Source organism: Diorhabda carinulata, chromosome 2, assembly GCF_026250575.1.
Source record: "Diorhabda carinulata isolate Delta chromosome 2, icDioCari1.1, whole genome shotgun sequence".
NCBI lineage: Eukaryota > Metazoa > Arthropoda > Insecta > Coleoptera > Chrysomelidae > Diorhabda > Diorhabda carinulata.
The window spans coordinates 16,011,876-16,026,356 of NC_079461.1; the positions used below are offsets into that span (position 1 = coordinate 16,011,876).

The window sequence follows — 14,481 nt, forward strand, 5'->3', positions numbered from 1 at the left end:
CTAAGTTCATTATTTCCCAGCGTACCAATTCCTCAGATCTTCTAGTACCTTCAGGACTTACTGAGATCTAATAATAACGTAGAAGAATTCATTTTGGAACTCAACTCAAAATATCCCTCTATAAAGTTCACCTATGAAATGGAGAATAATGGACAGTTACCATTTTTAGATACTTTAGTAAATAGGAATAGTAATAGGTTAGAATTTGATGTGTTTAGGAAAAACACCGCTACGTTCAGGTACATCCCGGCTGATTCCTTTCATTGTATCCAGCATAAAATGGCCAGTCTCCTTTTCCTGGTGCATCGGTGTCCTCACTTTTCACTTACCATCGAGAGATAGAATAATTTATTGAGGATGTAGCTGTCCTCATCGGTTATGATAAAATAATTGTAAATAGATTAATCAATCATGACATAAATATTAATAATGTGAAATTGTTAAAAAATGTATCCAATAATAAATTGTTGGATGCATTTGAGAGCATTGAAATTGCTAGATGTAAGAGTAGATTAAATAAGGACAAATTGAAGACTTTATTGAAGGGTAGGGTTACCTGTACAGTACAGGTGGTAGTTACAGAAAGAATGAAATTTCTGCTAAAAATTAGTAGTAGTAGTGGATCTGTCTGCATGTAGGTAATAGTAATTTTACCAAAAATGAGTAGAAAGTTTCAAGGCAAAAAAATTTAGTAAATTCAAAAAATTTGAGAAAATCACAAAAAATTTACTAAGCGGTAATAGAACATTTGATTAGTAATTTCAATGAATAAATTTTGTAATTTTATTTGAAGATTTATCACAAGGATACTTGGTATATGGGTTAAAAATATACATGATGTCAAAAATAAAAAAATGAATATCTGTATTAGTATAGCATTAGCGGGGTTATTTGAATGTAGAAACCTTGCACGTATATATGATAATTAAATATTTCATCGGACAAAGAACGTTTGCGATGTCAAAAAAGTGAACCAGAATTACGCAATAAATTAAAAGTAAAAAGATGTTCACCGAAATTGTGGAAATCGAAAAATTGGAGTATCGTGCCACCATCACGTACCTTATTTAAAAAGGTTAAGAGGTGAGCAGATTCACGAAGATATGCTTAATACCCTTGCTGATCAATGTCCTTTGTATACGACCGTGAAAAATTGGACTGGAAGCTTTAAAAGAGGCAAATTTTCCATTGAAGATGATGACCGATCGGGAAGGCCAGTTTCTGTGTCAGTCCCCGAAATTATCGATGCAATTTATGACATGATTTTAGCAGATCGTCGAATTGGGCTAAAACGAATACATTTCTTCGATCCAGAAACAAAGCAACAATCGATGGAATGGCGACACTCTGGTTCTCCAAGACCTAAGAAGTTTCGTGTCCAATAATCTACTAAAACAGTTTTTGCTTTAGTTTTTTGGGATTGCCATGGAGTAATCATGATTGATTTTTTGGATAAGGGTAGAACAATAACTGGAGATTACTATTCGACATTACTGATCACTCTACGAGAAAAAATTGAAGAGAAAAGACGCGGAAAGCTATCCAAAGGTGTTTTGTTTTTGCAGGACTACGCCCCTGCACACAAATCTCATGTTGACGTAAATTTTTTTCCAACGAGGTATTAAAAGCTGTGGAGGTCTGTGCAGAGCAGGAAGACACATTTTTTTAAAGGTCTAGAGACGTTGCAGGTTCGCTGTAATAAATGTATCCAATTAAAAGAATAATATGTTGAGTAATAAAATATTTTGACATGATATTTCGTTTTTTTTTATTTCTGGATGTTTTTCTTCCTTTCTTTTTCTTGGTCTACCTCTTCTCATCTTGCCCTCTGGTATCTTCCATGCAACTCGTTTCATTGTCTTCGTCCATTCGTTTTAAGTGACATAGCCATGGTAACCTGCATTTTTTAGAAGCCATTTTTGTAAAGGCTCAGTATTTTCTGCGCTAGTTCTAATGTCAGAAATTTTTATTCGGAATGATGAGTTAAAGAAAGGAGTAATAGCAAGATCACATATTGCTAAGTCTATAGCAAACGATGTTCCCTTGTATGTGTTGAATCTCGTAATAGATCCGTTGTTTGTCTTATCCCCATAGTAAGTTGTGACCTTTGAAGTCTCCGATAATCATGTGAGGTTGAGGTATTTGTTGAATTAAATTCTCCAAATCATTTTTATCAAGATGAATATTGGAAGGAATATTACAAATATTTATTTTAAATGGATAGAAAACAGTAACCGTTTCTAGATCTGTCTTTACATTAAATTTATTCGATAGAATATTATTTTCGATGTATGTGGCAACACCTCCCCAACTCCTCTCTCCAGTGGTCCTTTTTTATAGTATACGTTATAATTTTTCAGGTTATGTACATAAATGTGTTTTCTGTAAACACAAAGTGTTTGTCTTGAACTTAGGTAGAAGTTTTTTCAACATTTCATAGTATGAATAAAAAGCATTCAAATTCCATTGCAGTAGATCCATTTCTAATATGATGGTTCTGACGACTCGTTACTAGAGTCAATGGGTCCTTCTAATATGATCTTCTTAAATCGTTTTTTATCTTGGTTATGCGAATTTTCAGGGATTTGTTCGTGATTTGAGGATACACTTTTTCCCAGCATATTAATAAGAGACTCAAAATCTGCGGTAAAATTTCTTATTGTACTGATTGGATTACTTGAACCATGAATATTGGTAATCAAATTTGTCAGTTGATCATAATTTGATATTAGCTCATCTCTGTGCATGCACATTAAGCTCTTTGGGTGTTTTAAAAGTTGTTTCTCCTTCAGTAAGTTTATCTTGGGAGGCTTTTAATTCCGTTTATTTTGGTCTCTTTCAGTTTAGTTGTTGGTGGATTGCAGTTGGAGTGTAGGAGGAATTATTTAACTTGCACTGCGTGTGTAAAAGTGGTATTGTTAGCTTGGACTTGAAGAGCAGAACCAGAGTGGTTACTGCTGCTTATATTAGATTGGGAGTTAATTTGACTGGAAAGATAGTTGTATGCAGTGTGACCTGTTTTTTTGCATTTAAAGCAACCCTGACCATCCAATTTGAGAAAAATCCGATAACTGGTTGTTTCGAATTGAATAAGGACATTGTCTGGTACAATAACGTTATTTGCTGTGTTAATATTAATGCTGTAGGCAGGGTCATTAGCACCAATTCTTAGGAATGTTATATTCGACATTAGTTTTGTTCCAATATTTTCTAAAGCTGCTTGTATAAATTCGTTAGGGATTGAAAGGTGAAATTTGAAATTATAAGTCTTTCTGCTGGGGTGATCATTCTACGTACTTTGATTTGTTGGCCGTTAATAGTTAGTTCTCCTCCATGGTCTTCCAGAAATATTTTTTTGCTACCTATATACTAAAATCTTAAACAACTGAATTTTTCCATTTATATCCTGTTATCCAAAACCAAAAAATATTTATTACTTTACAACCCTACTTGGCCAAGACTTTAGAAGAATTCCTCATAATTAAAGAAGAATGTGCAATTTTGGAAGAAAAATATTATTGTAAACAAACATCTAAGACGGTGTAATTATATATTCCTCGTTTTTAATGAAACAAGACGTTTCACTACTAATTAATGAAGTTCTATTTATCACATTTAACGTTTCTATTCATTTAAATCATTGGTCTGTAAAGTTTCTAAATCGTCATGATTTTATACCTTTTCTGATGTTGCTTCTATTGATTGGTTACATACTCTCGTCTTTACGACTACTCTAACTTAGTGAGATTCCCTCCTATATCTAACGGTGGGTGATGCAATCCCCAGTTGTTATATATTACAAAAATTTTGTACATCTGATTTAAAATTAGTTTTTTTAATTTTTTTTAAACCGATGGAAATTTGACGTTTCAAACTTTGCTGTCTTTATCAAAATAGAAATCTGCTAAAGCATAAAGGTTCTACGTCTCAAAAATATGTAGCAGCTATCAGTCAAATTATTTGCAGTTGTATTAAAATTTAGAGAATAGAGCTATAAATTTTACTTAAATTATATAGGTCTTTTTTATCATTCATAGCTTTCTCGTTCCTATTAACGTGGACCATTTCTAGAATTCTCTTTTTCGTGTATTAGATTTTGATTTTTGATATGACTTATACTAATATCATATTGAAATAATTCCATAGTTGTTGGGAAAGACCTTCTACATATTGTAAGAAAAAATATTTTATATTTTGATGATTAGTTTCTTTATTAATGGTGATATATGTTTATCCTATTCTTGAATATTTTGTTTATCATTTTTTCCAGATAATTATTTTCTTCCAATGCAGGTATTGCTTTTCGAATAGCTAAGCATCTAAATTAAGGATTTGATAGTTGGATAGATCTATCAGCCAAACTTATTATCACTGATCTTTTTTGTCACAAAGGATGTCATTAATTGGAGTTCATATATCTTGAGGACCAAGTTGGTTTTGTGTACCATTCTGATCTTATGTTATTTTATAAGAAAATAGATTTTATTATTTTGTTATATTTCGATTGTGAATTAAAGTTTTATGCTAAGATTTGAATTTTTTATTTATGTTTTCAATTTGGTTCTTCGGTACGACAGTAATGCAATAGTCAACAAAATGTAAAAAGAATAGAATATTTATATCAAGTTTGCTTAAGACAGTTTCCTCAAGATCTTCCATTACTAATTTTGCTATGACCCGTGATATAGAAGCTCCCATATTATATATTTTTCATTTTCATATTTGAAATAGTTGTAAGTGTGAGTTCTATAGCTTTTATACCTAAATTTGATTTGAGATTTTTCTGTATATTCTTTAATTTTGTCCCATTGAGTGTCAATATCATATTTTGATAAAGACTTAAAGAAAAGTCGAAGCGTCAAAATTTATCTTTCTTTTGAGAACTATAAAAAAACTAATTTTGAAACAGAAGAGTCCTAAAATCAAGAACATTTAGAAACATAAACATATCAAAAGGACTAACAAATAAGAAATTAAATATATATATATATATATATATATATATATATATATATATATATACGCCATTGCCCTTAGGTGGACAGTATATTGTGCTGATTAAGAACTTATTTTATTGTAGAATTGCTTAGTTTGTGTTTACTAAAAGATTATTTAATTCACGATTGTAAAAAAAAGACCAGTCTTGTAATTGAAGTTGTTGATAGAATTTATGTCAGAAATAAAGTTAGTTTTCAAAAACACGGTTCCAGTTAATTAAAAGTTAAGTGGCGCAGTCAGTAGGATAGTCAATCGAAAGTTAAAGCATATAACATTCGGTTCGTTTCTACGATTTGTTGACTATTCGAACAAGTAAAGTTAAATTATTGGAACTCTTAGTTGGGCGAACTGAGTAACTCAAGTAGAAGATCTGTGTTGTGCCAGAAACCTGAAGAATCAAGAGGATATTGGTTGTTCCTGTGCAGTTCGAGCCAATGGAAAGGATCTTCATTCTATTGCTGTAAGTGTTTTTATGTCATATAGAGGAAATATTAATTATTTACCTGACACATCTGACGATTCTGACTCAAATTCTGATTCAATTAACTCAAATTCAGGATCAAACTATGTTAATACTAAAATAAAATTTAACTTAGCATCACTAAAACTTTTTTCTACGAATAATTTTAATAAAATGGGTACTCCACAATAGCCTATTTTAAAAAAAGAGTATCTTGATATGATACCCGAATTTGATAGAAACAATGTATTACTTCCTAGGTTTATAGAAATTTCAGAGAAATTAGTAAGTAAGTTTTATAATACTGTGGATGTAGGGGATTTTGAAAACGAATATTTGATGTCCAGCATCTTAGCAAAAATAAAAGGTGGAGCATCCATTAACATTTCTTCTTGTACGATAAGAACTTGGGAAAATCTAAAAGATGCACTTCTTAATACTTACGCTGACAAAAGAAATATTTACACTTTAAATATAGAACTTTCAGAAATGAAACAAGGTAATGAAACGCCTTTCGAATTTTATAATAGAATTCAACATTTATTAAATCTTCAAATTTCTTATCTCATGACACATTCTAATGTTAGTGAACATTTAATTTTGAGTAATTACTTTAAAAATTTGGCTCTCAGATTATTGCTACGCGGTTTAAAAGAACCTTTAGGCACATTAATGCGTACGAAAAATCCAGAAAACTTGAATATTGCTTTAAATGTACTTACAAATGATTTTCAAGTTTATATGACCCAGAACAATCATCCGAAAAATGTTTTTCCATCCTTGAATACACAAAATAATTCATATAAAAATAAAACCACTTTCCAAAATAATGTGGCATATAGACAGCCATCTCCTAGGCAAAATTCTATGCAGAATTATTAAAATACTAATCGAAATTCCGCATCAAACCCGCAAAATCATCCATCAACTCCTTCTAATAGGAATAATACAAACCTTTCTAATAATGGTCAAAACGTCTTTAAACCCAACCAGAACCAAAGATTTCCTAATCCAACTCCAATGAGTATGTCTACAAGAAATACCTTTAGACCCCAACCTCAAAATTATCAAAATAGGTTCCAACACAATCCGAATCAACCTAGAAATTTTATCTCGGAAGAACTCCATAATATAGCCGATTCTGATTGCACTAATGATGAATCCGATAATTTTTTAGAGACACCAGCCTCGGAACCAAACCAAACATTATCGAATTGTTAAACTTGAATAAATCAGAAAGCGTGTTACCCTATATAATTTTTCCAGAACAAAATCTTAAAGTTTTGATTGATACTGGTAGCACAAGATCCTTTGTGACACCAGCAGTTGCGGAGAAATATTGCAGTCAACAAAATTTCTGCACACTCATTCCAATCCCTAAAATCTTTAATTATAGGCAACCGCTCAATTTAGAATATTGCGTTTTCAAATTTCACGATCATTTTGATTGTTTGTTAGGATTGGATAATTTAAAAATACTTAATGCAAATATCGATTCAAATAATAATTTACTTATGACTCCTATAGTCAAATTAAATTGAATTACTTTGACATTAAAACTGGATCCACAAATTGTAGTGCCTCCACGTTGTGAACAAGTAATTAAATTAAATATTGAAAATGTAAAAAATGGTAATGTTATTATACCAATACACGAATTGGGAAATTAGAAATCCCGGAATGTTTAACAAAAGTTGAAAATAATATAGCTTTATGTACAATTTTAAATCCTTCAGAATCCAACTTTCGAGTAGATTTAAGCCCTTCTATTAGTGTTGAGACATTCGATGAATACGAACAAACTCTCAACCCAAATTTTAATGAAATTTATTGTGAAAATGTTAAATTTGATGTTTCGAAAGTTAGAACTGAACATATGAATTCCGAAGAGAAACAATCTGTATTAAAATTAATTCAAGAGTATAGTGATATTTTTCATGTTGAAGGAAATCAGCTCACCTTCACAAGTAAAATAAAACTTCTAATGAAATACCTATTTATTCAAAATCATACAGGTGCCCTGAGATTCACCGAACGGAAATTCAAAATCAAATACGAAAAATGTTAAGTGATAATATTATTAGACCATCCAATTCTCCATGGTCTAGCAACATTTGGATAGTCCCAAAGAAGCTAGATGCTTCTCAAAAGCCGAAGTTTCGACTTTTCGATATTACAACGTTACTAGATAAGCTTGGAAGTTGTCAATATTTTACAACATTAGATCTCGCTTCTGGTTTCCTTCAGATCGAAATGGCTGAGGAGGATATTCCGAAAACAGCCTTTAATATAGAAAATGGGCACTTTGAATATATGCCCATGGGTCTGAAAGGAGCTCCTGCAACCTTACAAAGGGTCATGGACAATATCCTAATGGTTGTACAGAACGAAAAATGTTTGGTGTACCTTGATGATATAATTGTGCTCAGTACCAGTTTACAAGAACACATCACAAATTTGAAAGAAGTATTCAATAGATTAAGAGATTCTAATTTTAAATTACAAATTGATAAATGCGAATTGTTGCGAAAAGAAGTAGCATATCTGGGACATATTGTCACGCCAGAAGGTGTAAAACCGAACCCAGATAAAATTTTAGCAATTCAAAAATTTCCAATACCAAAAAATTCAAAACAATTACAAGGCTTCCTTGGACTCCTAAGGTATTACACTTTGAAATGTGTAAAAATCTGTTGATGAATGAACCAATACTTCAATATCCAGATTTTACAAAACCCTTTAATCTTACCACAGACGCCAGCAATTATGCTTTAGGTGATGTTCTAAGTCAAGGCAAAATAGGTTCTGATTTACCTGTGGCTTACGCCAGTAGAACCCTAAATGATTCAGAATGCAACTATTCTGTAATCGAGAAAGAACTTCTTGCCATAGTTTGGGCAACCAAATACTTCCGCCCCTATCTTTTTGGCAGAAAATTTACAATAGTTACCGATCATAAACCACTCCAGTGGTTATTCTCACTTAAAGATCCAAGTTCAAAACTTGTTAGATGGCGCTTGAAACTTGAGGAATATGATTATGATATCGTATATAAAAAGGGTGCTTTAAATACAAATAGCGATTGTTTATCCCGAATTCAAATAAATATCAATGAAACTGAATTACAAGAACCTCAATGTTCAAAAAAATTATTAGATTATATGGACAAATTTAATAAAAAAACTCTCATCAACTCCCGACGATAATGTATCGCTAATAGTTGAAACAGATAATGAAAGTAATAATAATGAGAATGACGACGAAGATATAACTGTTCATACAAATGAGAAAAATCCTGTAATTGGTATACCAATTTCAGATTCAGCGATAAATGTGGGTAAAAATCAATTAATATTTTCAGAAGTAAATTTCGAACCAGCCGTACCTACTATTATGAAACTGTATGAAAATAAACAAAGAATTGTTGTGCAATTATCTAAAAACAATTTTGAGCAAGAACAATTAATTTCGTGAAAGAATACATAGTACCAAAAACTAAATATTTTATTTATTTCGAAGACCCAATTTATGAAAAATTCAGTGTCGTTCTACAAAATCACTTTCAAGATCCTCAAATTGACTTTGTTAAATGTAATAAAAAATTAATAGATGTTCCTTTAAATGAAATTAAAGAAGTAATTCAAAATTACCACGAAGGTAAGACTAATCATAGCGGACTAGATGAAACTGAGAATCAATTAAAAGCTTTGTATTACTGGCCAAATCAAAGAGCATCTACATAAACTTATATAAACGAATGTGAAGTTTGCCAGTTAAGCAAATATGATAGAAAACCAATAAAACCATTTTTAAATGTTACCCCCACAGCTACTAAACCTTTCCAAATTTTGCATTTAGACACGATAACCTTAGAAAATAGTAAATTTCTTACGATAATAGGTTCATTTTCCAAATATGGTCAAATGTATGAATTAAAATCTAAGGAATAGAGGTAGCTCATTAGTATAGTAGTCATTAAATATTTTACACACCACTGTATAGCAGAACAAATAATTTCGGACAATGGAACTGAGTTAAAAAATTTTGTTGCAAAAGAACTATTAGAAACGCATAAAATTAAAATTCATTTCATAAGTTCCCAACATCCAGAATCGAATGGAATTTGCTGAAAGACTCCACTCTACGATTATTGAACACGTCAGACTTTTGAATAATGAGAAAGATTTTAAAAATGAGACTGTTGAAAATAAAATACTTTACGCATTATTAGCCTATAATAATAGCGTTCATTCTGAAGCAAAATTGAAACCAAACGAAATAATTACCGGACCCATAAACAGTAACACACCTTTTGATATAGAAATTGATCAACAAGTAGTTAATAATTATATACAAAATCATAAAGATAAAATGAAAATTTGGTACTCGAATTTAAATAAAAAATTACAGGAAAACAAATCAAAAATAATCTCTAAAGCAAATAAATGCCGTGAAGAATTACCAGATACAATACCCACTAAAGTGTACGAACGTAATAAACAGGCACAAGGTAAAACCAAAAATAAATATAAAAGTGAAGAAATCAAAAGCAAAAATACCCGACTAAAAACAGCTAAAATCGCTACTAGACACAAAAATATTTCAGACAATATTCATCTTTCAAACATAAAACGTCCTAAAAAGACTCCCTATAAATTTATTTTAGATTCGTCACCGCCGAAGACGCAACAGTCAATATAAAAGATGTTACCTATAACTTGGGAATACTTCCCATAAATCTTGGATATGCCAAGCTGCAGAAATCCAGTCATACCTTTGTTCATTTTTATAATTTAAGTCCACTACTCGTAGAATATAATAAGTTAAGTATACAATATAATCACGTTAAATATAAACGGAAAATATTGTAAATATAATAGAGTACACTAGGAATAGTATAGAAGAAAAATTTGATAACATTTATATTCATTATACCTTAGATAGACCAAAGAGAGGGTTAATTAATGGTCTTGGGTCAATAGTAAAAACAATTACAGGAAACTTGGACTCTGAAGATGGAGAAAGAATTAATTCAATTATGGAACATTTAAAACAAAACCAAGAAAACTTGCAAAATCAAATAAGAATGCATTATTCTGTTAGTCGCCAAATAATTGATAATTTTAATAAGACAATTCAGAGCATTCAGTATAATGAAAAATTATTAAAAACGAAAATATTTGAGATAAGAAATATTCTAGATTTTCAAGCAAATGCGAAAAATATTAAATATTTGAAAGAGTTATTCAACGAACTTCTTATCACATTCAATGTAATTCAAGACATTTTAGAAACGGTTCAAAATTCCTTGACCTGTAAACTTAGAACATTACATCCAAGTATTATAAAATCTCACGATTTATTTGTAGAGTTGCAAAAAGTGCATTATTACTACCAAGCCGAATTACCCTTTGAATTAAAACATAAAAATATTTTAGAATTCGAAGCCGTCATAGACGTAGTTTGTAAAGTAGAAAATAACCAAATACAATATTTTTTATCGATACCATTAACTATGATATTTTATTTAATCTTTTTTATATGTTACATATACCTACAGAAATTGAATCAGAATACGTAACATTAATACCTAATTCAAAATTTTTAATTAAATCAAATAATGTCATTAAACCTCTAAATGACATTTGTACTCGCGGCAATATTTTTCAATGTCCTTACCATTTGCAAGACAATAATAATTATGGATGCGAAGAAAATATATTGCTAGCATGAAATTCTACATATTGTCAATATACAAAAATTGAAATAATTAAGAATCACATTGAAATTATTCCGGAAATAAATCAATTTTTGGCAATATTTCCCGTAGAAGAAAAATTAATCATAAAATGTAAGCAAGAAACTGAAGTGACAACTCTTAAATGCATTTATTTAATAGAAAATTTATCATGTAAAATTATATTTAGGAATCAAGAGTTAATATTTCAACAAAAAACGTTTGGAGAACCTTTTGTAATAAATGAATTAAATTTGAAATTAAATCAATTACACGTTTCTCCAATGAAGATTGATTTAAAAAGGTTAAAATTAAAGGATATTCCAAATCAACTGGTAACGCCAATATTCACGGAAAACACTAATTTTCACATTCCCAGTATTTGGACTATTCTTCTTTATATAGCATTGATATTGGCCTTCTTGTGGATTTTGTATAAGAGGAAACATTCAGGAAGGACAAGTAAGAATCACCCGCAGGCAACAGAAGATGGAATCCAGCTTCCAGGAGAAGCTTTCTTTCTGAAGGGGGAGGTGTCACCTACGCTATTGCCCTTAGATGGACAGTATTTTGTACTGATTAAGAACTTATTTTATTGTAGAATTGATTAGTTTGTGTTTACTAAAAGATTATTTAATTCACGATTGTAATGAAAAATATCAGTCTTGTAATTGAAGTTGTTGATAGAATTTATGTCAAAAATAAAGTTAGTTATTAAAAAAACGGTTCCAGTTAATTAAAAGTTAAGTTATATATATATATATATATATATATATATATATATATATATATATATATATATATATATATATATATATATATATATATATATATATATATATATATATATATATATATATATGGGCGATTCCATTATAACTGTGATATTCAATGTCCTGTATTGTTTTTTTGTACTAGTCATTAATTAATAATCAATTAATAAAAATTTTGTGTTAATTGAATAATTCTTAAGATATTTAAACATTATTTTTATACAATATAACTTGCCACTTAAAGAAAACTTATACTACATCACTTGAATGTCAGTACCGTGTCATGTCCATTCCTAGAATTTACCGATAAATTATTAATTTTTTTTGTCGTAACAAATGATTTAAACTAATTACCTTATAAATTCTAATGTTTATGATCAAACTGAGGAAAATTGATGCACTTGTTGTTTAATATCTTAAGTTACCATGTCAGTACCGTGGATAAATGAGTCAGTACCGTGGAACTCAAAATCCGACATTTGTGTCTTGCTCGTGATACTTTGAAGTTGTAGTAAATTCCTCTTAGAGTTTTATTTTTACAGTAAAATATATGAATAATATGCATAAAAAAGTTAGAAAAGTTAAATTTTAAAATCTTGAAATTTTGAATACAAAAAAATCACAGTTAGAACGGAATCACCCATATATATATATATATATATATATATATATATATATATATATATATATATATATATATATATATATATATATATATATATATATATATATATACATATATATATATATATATATATATATATATATATATATACATATATATATGAATTCATCGTCTGGGAAATAATTAATCAAGATTTTTGGCAAGATAAAAATTGACGTTTCGACTTATTTGACTGAATTCTGACATTATTTTTTGATATTGGAAAAATATTTCCAACAAAAATTTTATTCCATATTTTATAAAATTTATCAATCATTTTTAATCATTTTTCAATTCAAGTTTTTTGATAACGCGAAACGTCAAAATAACATTGTAGAAAAAATCAATATATATATATATATATATATATATATATATATATATATATGTATTACACACCTTTGTCAACATCAATGGTCCTACGGCGTTAATTGAAAAAGTCTCCATCATTTGTTCAGCTTTGACAAAATTAATTCTCGTGGATTTTGGTGAATATCCAGCATTGTTAAACAGAACGTTCAGTCCATCTTCTTTCACAATGGCTTCTATATCTTTAGCAAAATTATCGAAAGTTTCTGGTTTGTCAACTTCTACAATCAAAACCAAAAGAGGTTCATATATAGAGGGAAAGGAATTTCGAGAGTTCCTTAAAAATTATTTTAAACGTAGACAAACAATTAAAGAAACCGAGAAAAAGCTACGTAAGTATTGTCCTAAAAGTGGATTCGTCCGTTGTTCAATGAAATATTTAATTATCATATATACGAGGATATATTGAAAAATAGCCAACTATAAAACCAAACAAAATTTTAATGTCAAAATATTTTATTACTCAACGTATTCTTCTTTTAACTGGATACATTTATTGCAGCGAACCTGCAACGTCTCTAGACCCTTCAAAAAAAGTGTGAATAAAGGGAGTGTTCTAGTAATTCAAACCCTAAATCACGAATTTTTTGCATAGCAACATGAGATTTGTGTGCAGGGACATTATCCTGCAAAACAAAACACCTTTAGATAGCTTTTCGCGTCTTTTCTGTTTAATTCTTTCTCGTAGAGTGGTCAGTAATGTCAAATAGTAATCTCCAGTTATTGTTCTACCCTTATCCAAAAAATCAATTATGATTACTCCATGGTAATCCAAAAAAATTAAAGAAATAACTTTTCCAGTAGATTTTTGGACAGGAAACTTTTTAGGTCTTGGAGAACTAGAGTGTCGCGATTCCATCGATTGTTGCTTTGATTCTGGATCGTAGATATGTACCCAAGTCTCATCCATAGTAACAATTCGGTTTAAGAAGTCTTCTTTCGATTCAAATAGAGCACATTTTCTTATTTTTTTTTTAATTTTTGACATTATGTATTATTTTTAACCCATGTACCAAGTATCCTTGTGATAAATCTTTAAATAAAATTACAAAATTTATTCATTGAAATTACTTATCAAATGTTCTTTTACCGCTTAGTAAATTTTTTAGAATGTTTTATGATTTTCTCAAATTTTTTGAATTATTTTGTTCAGTAAATTTACTAAATTTTTTGCCTCTTGAAACTTTCTATACATTTTTGGTAAAATTACTATTTTACATTGCAAACGCACACTACTACTAAAAATTCCATAATTGAAGCCTTTTATTTTGATACACCTAAATGTTTCTTTTGCTTAAGAATTGAAAATAATGTAGTGGATTTGGTACGGGATAATTTTTTCCATGGAATAGGTCGCGATGATGATGGCAAATTTGGATTTTATTATTTTATGTCGCGGCATTAGGAACTGCAGCAGGCATTTCATTTTGTTTTCCTTTCAACCACTTCTAATGTCCCATGTAACAAGAAATTCAACACA

General features: G+C 29.6%; 1 protein-coding gene across 1 annotated transcript in view; it reads right to left on the bottom strand.

The window, feature by feature from the left end:
* LOC130890718 (C-factor) overlaps positions 1 to 14,481 on the bottom strand; it is a 29,573-nt gene that overhangs the window by 7,323 nt on the left and 7,769 nt on the right. The window contains exon 3 of the mRNA XM_057794967.1: positions 13,032 to 13,222. Coding sequence (XP_057650950.1) covers positions 13,032 to 13,222 — 191 coding nt within the window. The remainder of the gene's footprint in view (positions 1 to 13,031; positions 13,223 to 14,481) is intronic.